This window comes from Podarcis muralis, chromosome 1 (assembly GCF_964188315.1).
Source record: "Podarcis muralis chromosome 1, rPodMur119.hap1.1, whole genome shotgun sequence".
In the NCBI taxonomy this organism is placed as follows: Eukaryota; Metazoa; Chordata; class Lepidosauria; order Squamata; family Lacertidae; genus Podarcis; species Podarcis muralis.
In genome coordinates, this window is record NC_135655.1 from 9,359,922 (window position 1) to 9,380,341 (window position 20,420).

Below are 20,420 nucleotides of genomic sequence, written 5' to 3' on the forward strand. Positions count from 1 at the left end.
AATTCTAGAGTTCTTTCAGCGAGCAGGAGGAATCAGAGCAATATAATCTGCCCTTCTGCCAAAGGAGCTGGTCTCTGGTGGCGAGAAATTCGAATGACAGTGAACTCGTATGCAGTAGTACCATTCCATCACCAGCCTTCACCTTCCTCTGGTCCCCGTCAACTCCATAGCCCCTGATGTTACAGATCCAGTGCCTCTCAAAGTATGAGGTGGGTCTCCTTAAGGAGATGTGGGAACCACCAAAGGCAAGGAGGTAGCATTTCAACTGCATCTTAAAAGCTGACCCAGTACTAGAAGCCATTGTGATATATTGGACAAGATTGCGTGGCCGGCAAATGCCAAGTGAGGTGTGAATTCTCTGGACATGATGCTAAAAACATAGGTTAGCCACGTTTCAGGAATGAGCTGCAGTGAATCCTGGGCTTGCATGCTCTCCTCTCCCTCCTGTTCTAGCATAGCTGTGATGCAAAGATTGGAAGCTATTCCTAGTGTCCTAAATTTCCTGCAGCTTGCCGTGTTATTTGAACCAAGACAACCTGTGGTTAATCTTGACTACAGTTCGTTTAAACAAGCCAACTTCAAACCATAGTTTATGAAGCAGGCATGTTTCAACTAACCATGGTTAAGATTAACCATAGTTTATGGTACAGACGATATGGGAATTTTAAATGAGTCCTTATTGTTTCTCAAAGGCAGTTAGCTTGCAAATGTGCCATCTGAAGTTAACCTATTATGTCTCTGTGTTTCTCCTTTTCAGTTATGAAACAAATGGGAATTTGCCGAACGAATTAATTGTTACTCCATTGTAAAAGCCCATCCTGAAAACCATTAAGCATGGTAGCTTAAAAAGCCCTGCAGAGATTAATTAAAAATAGCTTCCCCTTCTTAATTAGGGCTCTCAGGAAATAATTGATTACAAACTGCAACAGGCTTGCTGCACAATGTTTGCTTGATATTGCTAATGATAAGTTTTTACCTAATTAGTTCACCATTGACATTGGGAAGCAGCTGCACTCAGTTACAGTAAATCTGACATTAGTAAATCTTATTTTTCCGCCCCTCCCCTTCCAGAAGAATTATCCTTACCAAACCATTATTCCCATACTGTTGAAATCCTAGGGAAGAATGCCAAGTTAGAAGCAGGAAATGGATCATATAATAGCTAGCATGTGCTGGATGTGATGTTTTCAGTCCAGCGTTGTTCTAAGGGTCAACATTACCTTCGTTGTACCAAAGCCCTAAAATGTAACAGTCTTCTACATCCTGCTGTAACTTCTCAACAGGGTCAGCATATTTCGTTGGGACCTGTTCCAAAGATCGAGGAAGTACTCTATGAATATCAGCCATTGCATGTGGAGACCTACGGGCCGCCAGTTCCAGATATTGAAGTGTTGGGGAAATTTGGGTAAGTTTTTCCTTATTTATTTATTTTAACCAACGTCACTGTCAGTGAAATGGTGTTCAGGCAGGAAACTTGCCACCTTATCCCCCAAATAAAGGGAGGTGGGGGGGAGTGAAAGCAAAACAGACCTTAATGAAATACTAGACTTCCTGCCCAAATCAATGTTTTGTTTGGGTGGCCGAATAAAATTTTTTTTTTTGGTTTTGTTTCTCTCTTGCTCTCTTTCTGCTTTTCTGGTCTTTTATAGATCAGCTGAGAATTCGGCTGGATCGCGTTCATGTTTTCAAGGTTGCCGTTGGCAGCTAAGGAGAAGTAGCTGTTCATTTTCAGTTGCACAGCATTAAAGAGCAAAACCCCTCCAAAAATTGGGGGGGGGGTGTGCCTTGATTTGTCCAGCCGTAGGAGGCCAGGAAAAATAACAGGGCTGGCCCTTTGCCATGAGAGGGGTTAGATCTGGCGCTCTGGTCCAAAGCTCAGTGGTGTGTTCTATCCATCAGGAGAGCATCCATTGTCCAAGCTCCATTTGAGCCTGGATTGGGAGTACTGGCTCGCCTCCCCGTGCAATTTGTGAGATAGTTCCAACTGCATGAAAGGTCTTTCCCATGGCTTCAAAAACGAAAGGCCCTTTTGCAGATTTTTGTCCCTCTCTCCTAATACCAGCAGCCAGGGCACACTCAGCTCTATTTATCCTTTACATCTGCAGGTGAGGCAGTGGAAGTGCTGGACTACTACTACTACTACTACTAATAACAATAATTTATTATTTATACCCCGCCCATCTGGCAGGGTTTCCCAAGCCACTCTGGGCAGCTTCCAACAAAATATTAAAATACAGTGGTCTGTTAAACATTAAAAGCTTCCCTAAACAGGGCTCCCTTCAGATGTCTTCTAAAAGCCTGGTAGTTGTTGTTCTCTTTGACATCTGGTGGAAGGGTGTTCCACAGGGCGGGTGCCACGACCGAGAAGGCCCTCTGCCTGGTTCCCTGTAATTTGGCTTCTCGCAGCGAGGGAACCGCCAGAAGGCCCTCGGCGCTGGACCTCAGTGTCCGGGAAGAACGATGGGGGTGGAGACGCTCCATCAGGTAAACTGGACCGAGGCCGTTTAGGGCTTTAAAGATCAGCACCAACACTTTGAATTGTGCTCGGAAACATACTGGGAGCCAATGTAGATCTTTCAAGACCGGTGTTATGTGGTCCCGGCGGCCACTCCCAGTCACCAGTCTAGCTGCCGCATTCTGGATTAGTTGCAGTTTCCAGGTCACCTTCAAAGGTTAGTGTCTTGCCTCAGTAATGGACTGCATGAGAGCCAACAAACTGAAGCTCAATCTCAGATATGACTGAGGCACTGTTAGTGGGTGGTTCCCTAGACCAGATGGGTGAGAGATCGCCTGTTCTTGATGCGGTTATACTTCCTCTGAAAGGGCAGGCTCGCAGCTTGGAGGTACGCCTGGATCCTTTGCTGTCGCTCGAGGCTCAGGCGGCCTCAGTGGCCCAGAATGCCTTCCATCAGCTTTGGCTGGTGGTCCAGCTACACCTCTATCTGGACAGGGATAGCCTACCTACTGTTGTCTGTGCTGTGGTAACCTCAGGGTTAGGTTACTGCAATGTGTTGTACGGTTCGGAAACTTCAGCTGGTGCAGAATTCAGCGACCAGGTTACTCACTGGAGCAAGAAGGTTTGAGCATATTACACCGATCCTGGTCCGACTGCACTACCAATTAGTTTCTGGGCCCAATTCCAAGTGCTGGTTTTGACCTATAAAGGACCGCAATACCTCAAGGACCACCTCTTTCCATATGAACCTACCCAGACCCTGAGATCATCTTCTGAGGCCCTCCTTCGTGTGCCGCCTCCACGAGAGATCTAGAGGGTGGCAACGTGAGAACAGGGTCTTCTCTGCTGTGGCTCCCTGTCTGTGGAATACTCTCCCCAGGGAAGTTCGCCTGGTGCCTTCATTATACACCTTTAGGCGCCAGGCAAAAACGTTCCTTTTAATGTTTGGTGATTTATTGTATTTTAAATATTTTGTTGGAAGCTGCCCAGAGTGGCTGGCAAAACCTAGCCAGATGGGTGGGGTTTTAATAATAATAAAATAATAACAATAACAATCAGGCCTTTGGTTGACCAGATTGGCATCCCACATCCTATACCCTTTTAAAATGTGGCTCTTTTTGGGAGGGTGTGTGTGTTGTTGTTATTGAGTCATTGTTCTTATTTTGATTTTATATATTGTAATCTTTTCTGTGAACCACCCTGAGACCTCTGGGTATAGGGTGGTAAAGGTAAAGGGGACCCCTGAACATTAGGTCCAGTCCTGACCGACTCTGGGGTTGTGGCGCTCACCTCGCTTTATTGGCCGAGGGAGCCGGCGTACAGCTTCTGGGTCATGTGGCCAGCTTGACTAAGCCGCTTCTGGCGAACCAGAGCAGCGCACGGAAACACGGTTTACCTTCCCGCCAGAGCGGTACCTATTTATCTACTTGCACTTTGACATGCTTTTGAACTGCTAGGTGGGCAGGAGCAGGGACCGAGCAACGGGAGCTCACCCCGTCGCGGGGATTTGAACCACGACCTTCTGATTGGCAAGTCCTAGGCTCTGTGGTTTAACCCACAGCGCCACCCGCATCCCATAGGGTGGTATATAAATTCAAAAAACAAAACAAGACAAATAAATGACGCTGAATGTTGGAAGGTTCAGAACAGACAAAAGGAGGTTCTTCCCACGGCACAGTAAAACTTTGCAACTCGCTCTTGCGAGAGAGAAGTGACGGCTGCCAACTTGGATGACTTTAACAGGAAACTAAAAGATTCTCCAAAAGATTTCAGAATAAGGCATCGCAAAGGAAGGTCAAGTATAGAATCAGCATAATTAGCAAGGGAATAAAATGCTATCCTAAACACAGAATGTATCCGTGGTTCATCATATTCAGCAACCAGGTTCAAAAACGCACTGCCATCACCTTACAGGAAATTGGGTGGGTTGAGGGCGATGCTGCTTTCCGTCATTCTCATTTTGCCCCAGGATACATTTGGGCCCCCGCATTATAAGTATTGGTTGCGGCGGGTGGGAGAGCAGGCTTCCTTTTGGCCCTGGTGCTTGGAGAGGAGGTGGCAGAGGGCCGTTCTCAAACGTGTGCCAGCCCTGACACAAGCAATGTCTCACTGACAGTGCTGTTCTTCAAGGGCTTCAGAGTCTGTGGACAACAGTTTCATGGCCAGTTTATAGCAGAAGCTGGGGGTGGGGTGGGTGTAATAGCTATCTTAATCTAGGGCCTGGCCTCATCTGAGCAAAGCTACAGGGAACCAGGCAGAGGGCCTTCTTGGTAGTGGCGCCCGCCCTGTGGAACACCCTCCCATCAGATGTCAAAGCGATAAACAACTACCTGACATTCAGAAGACATCTTAGGGCAGCCCTGTTCAGGGAAGTTTTTAATATGTGACATTTTAGTGTATTTTTGGTCTCTGTGGAAGCCACCCAGAGTGGCTGGGGAAACCCAGCCAGATGGGCAGGGTACAAATAATAAATTATTATTATTATTATTATTATTATTATTATTATTATTATTATTTATTATCCGCTGGTCCCAGTAGCCTTTGTCCTTCAAGGTGATGAGCTGAGACTAAATGTGGATCCTTTCATATGCAACAAAGCAGTTCAGGAGATCCGTTCCTCACTCTTTTGCTTTGGGTAGGAAAGGAAGGATATAAAGGTAACAGATAAGCAGTAATAAGTATTGTAAATAATCACTAAACTGGTGAAGGAATTAACCTATGATGTCATTGTGTAGGGTTTGCTTTGGTTTCTTGAGGGTCTGCCCCAACTGTTTTATTTGAGGAGCCCTTTACATTTTGGGTTTCACATCTCACTATCTGGTGTATCAGGTTATTAGAGGCAAATGTTAATTAGCTTTCTCAACCCTGGCGCAGCCTCAGCTTGCAAACGCCACCTGTTAGCAGAACAGCTGCTTGGGCCTCCAAAGCCCTGGGATTTCGAATGACGAGTTTGGTGGTAAGGAATGGGCCTCTCATTCCGCATCAGGAATCTCTCAGCTCTTGGCATTTCGTGTTTTCCACTAGAGTTTTGAGAACCGGCTTTCAGCAGCCAAACATAAAACAGCCTCCCTGTGTCATGCTTGTTGGCACACGGCCTGAAGTCATCATGTGACATTCGCTGTTTGTTAAATGTCCTTGCTCTTGCCTAAAAGCAGTACATGCAACAAATCCCGTATTTTTTGCTCTATAGGACGCACTGGACGATAAGACGCACCTAGTTTTGGAGGGGAGGAAAACAAGAAAAAAAATATTTGGAATCCCAGAAGCCAGAATAGCAAGAGGGATCTGGCTTCTGGGATACTGTGTGGCTGTTCTGGCTTCTGGGATGACCACTCCAAGCCTCTTCAGGGCAGCGGGATGAAGGCTCCCCCTGCCTGGAAGAGGCTGCGCGGGGCTAAGGGCAGAAGCCAGGACAGGCACGTCGCTGAAGGAGCGCTGCGCAGAGAGGGAGAACTGTGCAGCGCCCCTTCAAGCGAAGCTGGAGAAGGAACAGAAGGAGTCCCTTCTGTTCCTCCTCCGGCTTCGCAGGACAGGCGCCTCGCTGAAGGGGCGCTGCGCAGCTCTACCTCTCTGCGCAGCGCCATTCACTCCATAAGACGCACTCACATTTCCCCTTACTTTATAGGAGGAAAAAAGTGCGTCTTATGGAGTTCGTCTTACGGTAACTAACTTGGGTAAGAGACTATGAGCCAAAAGGCACACCCTGCCCATTTTGCTAGCTGTTGTGGATATCTGCATCAGGACCTCAAGACCCTAGGTGAGGAGATGGGGAGCCAACGTGAGACACCCCACATGTCGCTGGACTGCAGCTCTCATCATTTCTGATGATTGGCCCTGTTGGCGGGGTTAGTTGGAGTTGGCATCCAGTGCCATCTGGAAGACGCAATGTTAGAAACTCAGCTATATAAACTGGGTGCCAAGCGGCTCTTCAATCCAAGGTTCCAGTCGCTAAAATGGAATGCCTGGTTGCCATTTTGGGGCAAGACAGCTCTGAAGTCTTGTGTTTTAAATGATGGACCGTCGGTGATTGATTTTCATTAAACATCTGGCTAGTTCAGATGATGACCTTGAGCTAGCTTCTCCCGATTGAAGTGCAGGGTGTTTGAGAACAGGGAAAACAAAATCCTTGTTTACAAAGTTGTAGTACTACCAACCTTACTGTACTCTTGTGAAACATGGACCATTTATAAACACCATCTCCAACTCCTTGAAAGATTCCATCAACGGTGTCTCCAAAATTTGTACACATCACTTGGGAAGACAGGCGAACTAATGCCAGTGTACTGGAAGAAGCAAAGATCACCAGTGTTGAAGCAATGATTCTTCAACATCAACTTTGTTGGACTGGTCATGTTGTGCGGATGCCTGATGATCGTCTTCCAAAGAAACTACTCTACTCCGAACTTAAAAATGGAAAACAATGCTGGTGGTCAACAAAAGAGGTTTAAAGGCTCTCTCAAGGCAAATTTTTAAAAAGTAGTATAAACACAGACAACTGGCCTGTGAGTGCTCCAATTGGAGAACAGCCTTTACCAAAGGTGTCATGGGCTTTGAAGACGCTTGAACTCAGGACGAAAGGGAGAAATGCGCTAAGAGGAAGACATGCGTGGCGAATCCACACCATGATCAACTCCTGCCCGGAAACCTATGTCCCCACAGTGGAAGGATGTGTGGATCCAGAATTGGCCTCCACAGTCACTTAAGGACTCACTGTTAAGACCTTGTTCATGGAAGACCATCTTACTCAGCTACGCGTGATCCCCAAAGAAAGGCGAGAAGAAGGTGAAGAGCTTTGAGAACTTAAAGAAGAAAAGTCACTTGATCCAGGGACAGTCCATATATATTGATTGGCCTATTCTGACCTCTTTTTCTGAATGGTGACACAGACGACCATTCATAATGTAGGGATAGTCTTCACGATTGTGAGAAGGGCAGTGGGGTAGGGGTAAGTGAAGACAAGCGACAACAATTCACTATAATGTTGTTCACTGCTCCTGCTCAGGCTGCACAGAAAAAGCATTTTGGTTCCTGAAATGCATTCTGATTGTGCAAATAAAATATAACAGGCAGAATTCTACAGGAAGTGGTATCAGTGTGTGAAAACGGTTAAGATCCATGGATCCCTAGGCATGCACCTCCAGGTGGTAGAGATGTCAAGCGCCCTCCTGGCACCCTGGCACCTGCACTTGGTCGCAAGTGGCCGATAAAAGGTAAAGGTAAAGGTACCCCTGCCCGTACGGGCCAGTCTTGACAGACTCTAGGGTTGTGCGCTCATCTCACTCTATAGGCCGGGGGCCAGCGCTGTCCGGAGACACTTCCGGGTCACGTGGCCAGCGTGACAAGCTGCATCTGGCGAGCCAGAGCCGCACACGGAAACGCCGTTTACCTTCCCGCTAGTAAGCGGTCCCTATTTATCTACTTGCACCCGGGGGTGCTTTTGAACTGCTAGGTTGGCAGGCGCTGGGACCGAACAACAGGAGCTCACCCCGCTGCGGGGATTTGAACCACCGACCTTTCAATCGGCAAGCCCTAGGCACTGAGGCTTTTACCCACAGCGCCACCCGCATCCCTAAGTGGCCGATAGCCAAGTGCAAAATGTGCCTAGTGCCCATCTAATTTTGAACACCCGGAAAGCGTCATATTGGCTGTTCTTGCTCCAGAGCTTCATTCATTCTATTTATATCCTGCTCTTTTCCCCAAGAGCTCAAAGCAGTGTACATGGTTCTCTTTTCTCTTGTCCCTTCCCCACGTTGTTGTTGTTTAGTCGTTTAGTCGTGTCCGACTCTTCGTGACCCCATGGACCAGAGCACACCAGGCACCTCTGTCCTCCACCACCTCCCGCAGTTTGGTCAAACTCATGTTCGTAGCTTCGAGAACACTGTCCAACCATCTCGTCCTCTGTCGCCCCCTTCTCCTTGTGCCCTCCATCTTTCCCAGCATCAGTGTCTTTTCCAGGGAGTCTTCTCTTCTCATGAGGTGGCCAAAGTAGTGCAGCCTCAGCTTTAGGATCTGTCCTTCCAGTGAGCACTCAGGGCTGATTTCCTTCAGAATGGATAGGTTTGATCTTCTTGCAGTCCATGGGACTCTCAAGAGTCTTCTCCAGCACCATAATTCAAAAGCATCAATTCTTCGGCGATCAGCCTTCTTTATGGTCCAGCTCTCACTTCCATACATCACTACTGGGAAGACCATGGCTTTAACTATACGGACCTTTGTTGGCAAGGTGACGTCTCTACTTCTCAAGATGCTGTCTAGGCCTGTCATTGCCCTTCTCCCAAGAAGCAGGCGTCTTATAATTTCGTGGCTGCTGTCACCATCTCCTTGAAACAACCCTATGAGGTAGGTCAGGCTGAGAAACTGTAACTGGCCCAAGGTCATCAAGGGGGTGGGGTTTATTGATTTGAGTGTGTGTGTGTGTGTGTGTTGTTCTCGTTTTTATTGTGCATTTTGAGTTTTTATCTTGTACAGTGGTACCTCTGGTTGTGAACGGGATCTGTTCTGGAGGCCCGTTTGCAACATGAAAAGAGTGCAACCCGCAGCAGCGCGTTTGCGCAAGCGCAGGTTGCAATTCACCGCTTCTGCACATGCGTGTGATGTCATTTTGTGCTTCTGCGTATGCGTGAGTGGCGAAACCTGGAAGTAACCCTTTCCGGTACTTCTGGGTTGCCATGGGACGTATCCTGAAAGAACGTAACATGAAGCGAACGTAACATGAGGTATGACTGTATTTTTGTGTTGCGAACTGTCTTAAGATCTTATAGATGAAGGCCAGCATAGAAAATGAATGAATGAATGAATGAATGGGTGAGTACGGATTTGAGCTCTGGTCTCCCAGGTCCCAGGCCAGGACTCTAACCACTACACTACAACACTGGCCTTATCATCCATGGCCCCGTAGCTAAGGCCCTAAGAGTTCTGTTCCTTCCCACCTGGCTATTCAGCGAAAGGTACAGTGATTTTGCTGATAAGGCTGCAGCAAGCCCGCTGTGAAAGGATATTAGACAGGCAGAAATATATTTTTGAAAGACCCATCTCATGAAATGCCCTGAAAGTAATAAACAATGTCTCCAAAAATCAATAGAAAATGCTACCAGAAGTAATTTTTTCAGAAAGCTACAGGACAAAAGTAATACGCTGCATTGGCAGCAAAAAGGGGTGGGTGGGAAGGGGGGGGGACCCAGAGGGTGGGGGGAGGGAGTCCTTTGCTCCTGAGACTTGAAGAAGCTGAGGTCTGCACATCGCTTTGGGAAACTGGCTGGTAAGCAATAAATTGTAGTAATCAAGTTGCAATATTATTTTAGGAATGTGAAGTTTTTGCTGTAGCCGATGACTAACAGTGATATTTGTTTAAAAAGGGGGGGAAAGAACCAACAGCAAAGTGAAATGGCACCAGTCTTGATGTTCTAATGCAGCGGTTTTCAAGCCAAGGTTCCAAAGGAATCCTGGGGTTCCACGGAGACGTGTCAAGGATTCCTCAATGAGAGAGTCAGTAACTGTGAACAGATTTTCCTGGTTGCTCAGGACTCCTGCTCCAGCCAAGCTGTTCACCCCTGCGTTGCACAGCCATGGGGGACTACCAGATGCACCCCATGGGTTCACTCGGTTCATGCAAGGTGACAATGAGGCCCAGCGCACTTGTGTTCCCTTCAACGCGCCCCAGAATCTGTGGGTGGGCAGGTGGCAGGTGCGCACAGGTGTGTTTCCCTGTGTGTAGAGGCACTGTTGTGCCAGATGCGCACAGGTTTCTTGGCAGAATAGTTGCCAATAATAATAATAATAATAATAATAATAATAATAATAATAAAGTTTCTTTATACCCCACCCTCCCTGGCCAGAGCAGGGCTCAGGGCGGCTAACACCAGTAAAAGGTAAAGGTAAAGGTACCCCTGCCCGTACAGGCCAGTCTTGCCAGACTCTAGGGTTGTGCGCCCATCTCACTTAAGAGGCCGAGGGCCAGCGCTGTCCAGAGACACTTCCGGGTCACGTGGCCAGCGTGACGAAGCTGCATCTGGCGAGCCTCCTGCCCTCCTGTTCCGTCCACCCTCCCCCTTGACAGCCATCATTTAGTGCCCGCTGAGTGTGCTTAGTCCTGATTGAATGTTTTTTGCCCTCTTAATCCCACCCCCCAAAAAAATTGTTTATAGGCACATGCACACACTCTTCTGAAAACCTCCCTCTTGTGTGTGAATAGTCTTCTTTTAGTCAAATAAATTTGTGTAGCCAAAACATTTGCTTATCACATTTTATGAACAGGGTAGCAGTGTTGATGACGGAAGCCTTCTGATGCTTTCTTGTTTGTGTCTTACTTGGAAAGAAGAACAAAATCATTTCAACACGTTGCCTAGGGTTTTTGTGAAATACAGCAGAATATTTTCTATTGCGGGATAAAAAGAAGGATTGCAAGATCCATGCGACTCCCAAGTGGCACCGCTCTCTCTCTCTGGCACTGCCAATTACACTAATTTGCTCCAGACGAGATGGAAACACAAGTTAATGTTTTGCCAATGAGGGCTGAGTTTTCCCAGTGCTAAGTGCTGAATGAGGTTCCCAAGACTGCTCTGTTGGCAGCTGAGATTTTCCTATGCTACTAACGTAAGCTTATCCTTTTTATGTATTTAGATAAATATTCCCGTCCGTTCCCCGCTCCACTCTTGAGTAGCCATCTGGCGCTCTTTTGGAATCCAAAGTCTGTGTTGGGTGGTTCTGTTGACTCTTCCATCTTAGAGTGGATCAATATGCCTAGCATTTTACAAAGTAGGATCTCAGCCATGCTGGAGCTTCCACCCTTGCTCTGCCATTTAGTTACACTCTGCTTTTTACCTTCTGAAGCACCTTAGCGAAATGAGGGTAAAACTACTGTAGCCCAGTAACAACAATGAAAAACTGAGAGATAGAACAACAACAAACTGTTAATATTTTATTGTAAACTGCCTAGAGGATGCGGCAGAGATGGAGAACTGGATCCAGATATCAGATAGGATCCTGGTGTCCTCCAAGCCCACAGGCCACTTTGTCCAACACGTGACATCACAGTGATGTCATAGGAAACGCTCCTTTGCCCACATGGGTTGATTTCAAGTTCCACAGCTAAAGGAAGTATTTCCTTGTGCTGCTTGCTGTAAGCACTGATCAGCGCTGACAAGGAACAATCAGGAACATGCTTCAAGGCACCCAGTTGTTCCTTTGTAGCTGTGTCTTTACCTGCCCCACCCCTGACAGCTCATACAATGTCAGGTGTGGGGCACGTGGGTGTGGTTTGGGGGAAATGGCCTTGTGGGCCAAACTGGGGGCCCTGCTGGGCTTAATTTGTCTCATGAGCTCCAGATTCTATCTACATCACTGAGCTATTGTGATAGGCATCTGACATGCTTAATGAATCACAATAAAGCAAAAACAACTGAGCAGAGAAGCATCAGTATCAAATGGGAAGCGACTTTAGGCCAAAAATTAATAATGATCATAATAATAATAATAATAATAATAATAATAATAATAATAATAAATGTTTTATTTATACCCCACCCTTCCCGGTTCAAAAACCAGGCTCAGGGCGGCTAACAACAAATTTAAAACACTTACAGTGGTGCCCTGCAAGACGAATGCCTCGCAAGACGAAAAACTCGCTAGACGAAAGGGTTTTCCGTTTTTTGAGTCGTTCCGCAAGACGAATTTCCCTATGGGCTTGCTTCGCAAGACGGAACGTCTTGCGAGTTCTTGCAAGTTTGTTTCCTTTTTCTTAAAGCCGCTAAGCCACTAATAGCCGCTAAGCCGCTAATAGCCGCTAAGCCGCTAATAGCCGTGCTTCGCAAGACGAAAAAACCGCAAGACGAAGAGACTCGCGGAATGGATTAATTTCGTCTTGCGAGGCACCACTGTAATTGTAAAAGCAGAATAAAATACAATATCAAAACATGAATAACAATAAAATTCAAAATTCAGGAATCAATTTAGGGGAAATAAGCATTAGGTAATCCCCAGGGCTAGCTGGCTGAATTGGTCCTATTTGGGCCAGCGAGGAGGCCAGGGGAGACTTAGCTGTGGGGTCTCAGAGCGGGTAATCTTCATAAAAGGAGAGGGGGAGGGAAGAGAAGGGAAATAAAAGATCAGGCTGAATTCAGATTAAAGGCCAGGCGGAATAGCTCTGTCTTACAGGCCCGACGGAAGGAGGTTAAATCCTGCAGGGCCCTAGTTTCATGGGACAGAGCATTCCAGCAGGTCGGAGCCATCACTGAAAAGGCCCTGGCCCTGGTGGAGGATAGTCTGACTTCCTTAGGGCCCGGGACCTCTAAACTATGGTTATTCATGGACCTTAAGGTTCTCTGCAGGACATACCAGGAGAGGCGGTCTCGTAAATACGAGGGTCCTAAGCTGCTATGGGCTTTAAAGGTCAAGACCAGCACCTTGAACCTGACCCTATACTCCACTGGGAGCCAGTGCAACCGGTATAGCACTGGGTGAATATGCTCCCATGGCAGGGACCCTGTGAGGAGCCTCTCTGCAGCATTCTGCCCCCGCTGGAGTTTGTGGGACAGTTTCAAGAGCTAGTTACAGTTGTCAAAAGCCGTTTGGAAGAATACTGTTTCCATCTTGAATCAAAATAGCATCAAAGGAGGGACTGAACAGAGAGTGGCACAGCTACTCTCCCAGAGTTCGAATGACACAGCCGTTGTAGACCAGCTAGTCTTCCATCAGTGGCGAAACATAGAGCAGGACCTCACCCAAAGAACATGGTGATTAGCGGGTTCATTTCAGAGAAGGTCCTTCAAGTATCCAGGTCCTAAACTGTTCTCCAGACTCATTCTCCTCCAGTTTTGGACTACAATTCGTATCAGCCCCAGCCAGGGACTCCCAAAGTATCTTGAAGGTAGCACGTTTGAGAAGGCTGGTTTAGGGCTTTGAAGGTGGTGTGGTAGATCAACCATTTGAATTTTGGTTCAGAAACTATTCTAAGCCTATGTAACTCCTTTAAAAGTGGAGGTCATAGCATGCGCTGCTTCTTTACTGTCATGTTTTGCACCACCTTTTCAAAGGAACCTCCACTAATTCAGCTTGGATGTGGCTAGGACTGTGTCTGTTGTGATGTTCTTCTGGCTTTTATCTGCCTGCTGCGATTTGTATGCTGCGTTGGGTTTTCTTCTTTATTGTACTTTTTGTGGTTTTATTGGAAGCAACGCTGAGAGCCATGATTGAAGACTGGCCAATAAATAAACAAGTAAGGCATGAGTGGCAGGGGCCAAATCAGTCTTCACCTTGCAGCTGTCGTACTAGCTTAAGCCGAGCAAAAGCACTCCTAGCCACAGCTGCTACCCGAGGATCCAAGCTGAAATGGAAATCGGGAGCCTTTCCAGGCTGAAATGCAAGGCTGGGGGACCTGTGGCCCAATGGATGCTGTTGGACTATGGTTCACACCATCCCATACCATTTCCCATGCTGGTTGGGGCTGATGGGAGTTGTAGTCCAACCAATGGCTTAAAGTTGGAAGAAGAGAGATTCTGAGTAAACACCTGGAAACACATCTGGCAGTAAGAGCTGTTTGAGAGCGGAACGGTCTCCCTTGGGAGTTTGTGGACTCTCCTCCCTTGGAGGTTTTGAAGCAGAGGTCGGACGGCCATCTGTCAGGGATGCTTTAACTGAGATTCCTGCGTTGCAGCGGATTGGACTAGATGACCCTTGGAGTCCCTTCCAACTATGTTGTTGTTTAGTCGTGTCCAACTCTTCATGACCCCATGGACTAGAGCACGCCAGGCACTCCTGTCTTCCACTGCCTCCCGCAGTTTGGTCAAACTCATGCTGGTAGCTTCGAGAACACTGTCCAACCATCTCGTCCTCTGTCGTCCCCTTCTCCTTGTGCCCTCCATCTTTCCCAACATCAGGGTCTTTTCCAGGGAGTCTTCTCTTCTCATGAGGTGGCCAAAGTCTTGGAGCCTCAGCTTCAGGATCTGTCCTTCCAGTGAGCTCTCAGGGCTGATTTCCTTAAGAATGGATAGGTTTGATCTTCTTGCAGTCCATGGGACTCTGATTCTATGATCATCAGGAGGACCACAAGATCCCCAGCCCGTGGCATCATCAGAGTGGTGCAAAAGGCAGAATTTGGGACCCGGAGCTTTCTCTGAATCAGTACGACTTGCTACTCCACGGTTGAACAAATGGTTCACACCATGAGATCAGCTCAATGAAACTGCCTCCTCCTCCTCCTCCTCATTGTCCTACCTCTACACTGCACGTGGGAAGAGAATGTGAAAAATATGTTTAATTCACTTTCCATATGGATAGCGCTATGGAAGAGCAAGCATTGGAATGGTTCAATAGGCATCATCAAATAACAGTGAAATTGTCCCAGGCCAGCAATGGAGAGAGAATCAGGTGCAGAAGCTGGGCTAATGCACACATTGGGAACGAGGTGCAGATACACATGTGGCGGGAGATGTGCAACCACCTCGCAGTCCCTTGCCCCTTTGAACAGACTGGAGGGGCCTTCTGATGGGTTTGTGGACTCCTCTCCAGGGACACCCAGCGTTGCCGAAAAGATGAGTTCCGCACGGCAGGAGCTGGATCGCAACTTCTTGGAACGGGTTTATTTGGCCTCCGTGAATGTTTGGAGTGACCCCGCTTTGATGGTGAGGTGGTGGCTTGGAACCAATGTGAGCCTGTTTTCTTTCCAAATAACGAGGGAAGCAGATAGCGGAGGCTTGGCCAGCTGAACGGCAACCAAGGACAGCAACGTGGCCTCCTGCAGGAAGCCCGGAGCTGTTTGGAGAAGCTGGGACGTTTCTGGCATGAGGTCTTCTGGGCTTTTCAAATGGCACCCTGCAGTACATGGAGCTTTCTCCCCTTTTCTCTTCAAGGAGCACTTCTGTCAAGGTCGTTAACGGAATATGTTAGGAGCGGGCCGCTTATGAAACAGAATTTTTCTCCTTCCTGTCCGCCCACCTGTGGGCCTAGTGTGGGTTCTGTAGCTGTTAACGGCCCCGGGAGGATGATAAAACCCAAGAATATGGAAAATGTATAAAGGAAGGGGGGGGGGGCGAAAAAGGAAGCCTACACCAGACCGTGCAGTTACTTATATTCCAAGTTGGCTTCAGCTGCGCATGTTACCACTAAATTAACCTCAAAAGCCTGGACCTGACAGGAGAATGTCCCCAGTAATTGTTTTTGTTGGCGTTCGGCTTCAGAATTAACTCATTGATCTCACATGAGCCGGTGTGCTCTGAATGCTTCTCCAGTAATATGTGCTTTCCCCGACCCTTCACTTAAAAAAGAAAAGGGAAAAAAGCAATCATGGAAAAAAAAACGTTTCTGCTCTGAGCAGTTGTCAAACAAGCTTCTTTCATTGACAATCAGACACAGGGCAGCTGAAGGGGATTGTTTAGTCTAGAGTAAATACTCCAGAGATTACAAGGTCACTGTAGGAAATGTAATTATACCATTTTATTCTGGAATAGTCTCTGGGTTTTTGTGTGTGTTGTAGGCAAGGCCTACTGACTCTTCGGTCTTAGTGTTTTGCTGAAATTATGGACAGTCACTTTTCAGTGGCTGAAAGTGTTGGAAATTCAGGGCAAGACAGGAATGGGTTTATGGTACGTTGGGTAGGATGGCGCTGAAAGTGGCTTTCAAAACACCTTCCAAGGCATTTTGATGGCTCCTTCAAATTTTTATGAAAAGATCAGTCGTGGAATGGTGGTGCTATCAGGGCAGGACTTTGGGGCAGAAGTTCGGCTGCCACTCCTACAGAATGAGCAGGAGGGCCCCCCAATGCAACTGGGCTAAACATTATCATCTAAATTGGGGCAGGAAAACCAAGTCAATATGCCCTTGCATTCACAGGTGAGCTTTTGACCCAGTGGATGCTCTGCTAACTGGAGGGGAAAGGAGGCGACTTTTGCCAATTTCCCTCTCCTCCCTGCATCTCCCGCCACCTCTTAAAACCACCCTTTGGGACAGGGTAGAGGTGGTTTGGGGGGCCCATAGTGGGAAGAGTGAACCCCTTCCTCTTCCATTAACAAAGGTGTCGGCAGGACCAAGAGCTTTTCCGTGAGCGCAAGGGCACCCGTTGGACTCCCCGCTAAGATGGCAAAAACGTTGGTCCACCTCCTGCAACCTTCTTTCTCCTGCACTTTGAGAAGCCCACTTTGAGAGTCCTTTGGCAATAAAAGAGTTTTCCAGTCTTCAAAAAGTTTCAGGTGTCCATATCATTCAGACAGTAGCCTCCCTGTTGTAAGCTTTCCTTCCTTAGTGGCATGTTCAGAGGTAGTATTTTCTCTTTGGGAAGAGCTTTCTTACAAACGCAGCATGTTATGTTATTTATGTTGGGGAGAGAGATGTCTCTGTTGCTCTGCCACACGGAGAGCTGGTTGACCAATAAATACACTTAGGCACCGGGCATAAAGCAATCTTTAATTCAGCGTGATCGCAAGCCTGGAGATCTAAATTGTACCATTCTGAAGGAAATCAGCCCTGAGTGCTCACTGGAAGGACAGATCCTGAAGCTGAGGCTCCAAGACTTTGGGCACCTCATGAGAAGAGAAGACTCCCTGGAGAAGACACTGATGCTGGGAAAGATGGAGGGCACAAGAAGGGGACGACGGAGGACGAGGTGGTTGGACAGTGTTCTCGAAGCTACCTACCAGCATGAGTTTGACCAAACTGCGGGAGGCAGTGGAAGACAGGAGTGCCTGGCGTGCTGTGGTCCATGGGGTCACAAAGAGTCGGACACGACTAAACGACTAAACAACAACAAATTGGTGGCCACCACTGTTTCTTATGAGAGTGAGTTTCCTAGTTTAACCTTGTCTGTCTTGAATGTTCCAACATTTAGCATCACTGGACGCCTCCAACTTCTAGCCTTATGAGAGAGGAACGAAAAATTCACTCTACTAATAACTGAAGTGGTTGCCGCACTATGTCTTGGTAAAGCAGAGGTGTATTTGTGTTTGTGTGTTTTTTTAATTCAGCTTTAATACCTTCAAACAAATTCCAGGCAGTTAGTAAGTAAATACATTTCCTGGCCTTGCCTGCAATGTCAAGAAATGTGTTTTTTGAGTTTTGGACTCGGAACGTCTCAAAGTCTTGTAATGTTTCTAATAATAAAATAATGGCTTGAACATATGCAGAATTTACAGATTAGCCATTGTCAAGGCTAGAAGGTAACACGGCTGTATTTTTGTTCCTTTGCACAACTGGCTTTAAATGTAAAAACATAAATCCTACCTCGTTGGAGAGGAGACGGCAGGGTGGTGTGGTTTTCATTTGCTATAATTTCCTGTGAGACACTGTTCCAAACAAGGCCTACCTTTTTGCAAGACAATGCAGTTTTGCGTTCAGCAGCATGCATCTGAAATATTTGAAACTTGTTTAGGCAGCCTTGGGTATAACGTACAATCTCGGTGAATGTGTTTAATAAAGCGTGGTGAGGTCTGAAATAATTTTTGAATTATTATCACAGTAAAATCACAAGTTAAATCAGCCCCCCTTTGCAGTCATAAATGTCGCCAATCTCTTTCCTACCTTGCATGCCACTGCAAAATCAATTGTGTAACTTTTTCCCCACTTCACCTTACACACCCACCCACCAAAAAATCCCTGGGTTGTACATTACTGAGCTGTAGGAACTCTATACTTCTGCAACTTGTCAGAATCAAGTTTTAGTTAATAGATATTTTTCAGTGATGTAATGGGAAACGTTTGGCAGAGAGACAGAATATAATGGACTGTGATTAATGTTTTAATAAGCACTTTTGCTCTTACTTATGATGCAGAGGTGAAATGTTTTCCTGCTCTAGATTGATAGACCTGTAGCAGGTGTGTGTACACAATCTTTTTCTTAAAAAAGAAAAAAAAAACCCACTAAAAAAATAAAGCTGAACGCTTTAATTTGTTTTTGCTTTTTAAAAAATGGGTTCTTAGTCTTAAATAAAAATAAATCCCCAGCAATATTGATGTCTATGAAAGTGTACCTTCCAGAGACTTTTTCCACTACCTAAAGTAATTGCATTTAACAAAACAAAGCAAAACAAAAAACCTCACACAGTAAAAAGATTTGCTTGAAAATACCTCAAAAGAGAGCCAGAGCGTTAGGTTGACGATAATAGCTGATTCTGATTTATTGTTAGTACTTGGGTTTGCGTTTGCTTTGCTTACTTTGGTTGACTTTTCATTATAGAAATTGTATTTTCTGGATTTTTTAATATGTTTCTGTTAATTCATTCTTCGGTTAACATTTTCCCCAGTATCCATCACTCCTAGTATAAATGTCTGCGGATGGTTTTGCTTGCCATGTTAAGAGTAAGGGTCAGGAACTCCTTCATTTTGGAAAAGCTAAGTCTGTCGTTCAGCTCCTGCGTCGAATGCAAAATGTCTCTGATCTGTGTTGTGTTTTGCAAACCTTTAGAAATCAGGCATTCCAGGTTCAGGGGGAGCAGAGAGGTGTGTTGCCCACTCCTTATATTTCATCTCTTCATGTTTCGTGTTTTTCAATATATGAAATATATGCATTTTTCAGTTTATGAAATACATTTCAGTATATGAAATACGTTGCATATTTCAGTTTGCATGTTCAGCACGCATGCGTATTCCTCAGGATGCTTCCCTATCCCGTTATAATGTTATGTAACGAAGGGACCACAAGTTTTGTTGCATTCAACTAATGGGTCCCGCTAGCGGAAGGACTTTGGCTAGTGCAATGGGCCTTTGCCCCTCTTCTTTGCCCCCATGCCCCCCAAGTTGGCTTGGGGTGGCGTCGGTTGGGAGAATCCCCAGAACAGCGCACAGCGGGAGTAGAGGGGAATGCTAGCACTGACGGAGTGATCTTCTTAGCACTACGTTGAATATTGTTTTGGGGCAGTTTCATTCTTCAATAGATCCTGAGAGGGGAAGGCTTTTGAACTGCCCCATGAACCTTGCCTGTTGTCTTTGTCCATGGAGTTTTCTTGGCAGGGATACTGGAGTGGCTTGCCGGTTCCTGCTCCAGGTGGATCACGTTTGGTCAAAACTCTCCACTATGACTTGTCCATCTAGGGTACCTTGCTCGGCATAGTTCATAGCTTTTCTGAGTTATTCAAGCCCCTTCGCCATGGCAAGGCAGTGATCCATGAAGGCTGATCGCTGAAGAATTGATGCTTTTGAATTATGGTGCTGGAGGAGACTCTTGAGAGTCCCATGGACTGCAAGAAGGTCAAACCTCTCCATTCTGAAGGAAATCAGCCCTGAGTGCTCACTGGAAGGACAGATCCTGAAGCTGAGATTCCAGTACTTTGGCCACCTCATGAGAAGAGACGACTCCCTGGAAAAGACCCTGATGTTGGGAAAGATGGAGGGCACAAGGAGAAGGGGACAACAGAGGACGAGATGGTTGGACAGTGTTCTCAAAGCTACCAGCATGAATTTGACCAAACTGCGGGAGGCAGTGGAAGACAGGAGTGCCTGGCGTGCTCTGGTCCAGGGGGTCACGAAGAGTTGGACACGACTAAACGACTAAACAACAACAACATGAACCTTGCTCCGCTCTCTGCCTCTTGGCGCCCATACTAAAGGCACAACCGAGGGAGAAATTCTCCTGCACAAGCCCTGCTAAAGAGAAGGGCAGCTCTTGGCTTAGCTCCTGCTCCTGTTTTAGTAGGATTTGTACAAGTAAAATTTAGCGCCAAGAAGAGGCTTCCTAAGCCAATCTAGCCCTGCATCCTCGGTCCATTAGTGGCTGGTCAGATGCTTCTGGGAATCCCACAAAAACTGTGGTTGCAAAAGCCCTCTCCAGTTGTTGCTCTCCCACATTGATATTTCAGATGGCCCACTGGCTTTGAATGCGGCGGCTTCACTAAGCATATTTCATCATGTACCTGTCGTGGCCAAAGGACCATTGAAGGCCCTTCCCTGGGTCTCCCTCCCAGTCGCCTCCCCTCCAAATAAACCGCTACGCACCATTTCTAAGTAACGTTTGGGTTTATTTTTTTAGCCCCTCGCCAAAATCTTG

General features: G+C 46.8%; 1 protein-coding gene across 2 annotated transcripts in view; it reads left to right on the forward strand.

Annotated features, from left to right (window-relative positions):
* MNAT1 (MNAT1 component of CDK activating kinase) overlaps positions 1 to 20,420 on the forward strand; it is a 139,497-nt gene that overhangs the window by 92,945 nt on the left and 26,132 nt on the right. Inside the window, exon 7 of one of the 2 annotated variants that reach the window (XM_028739599.2) lies at positions 1,284 to 1,405. The exons of the other annotated variant lie outside the window; for it this stretch is intronic. Coding sequence (XP_028595432.2) covers positions 1,284 to 1,405 — 122 coding nt within the window. The remainder of the gene's footprint in view (positions 1 to 1,283; positions 1,406 to 20,420) is intronic. 2 annotated transcript variants of the gene reach the window in all.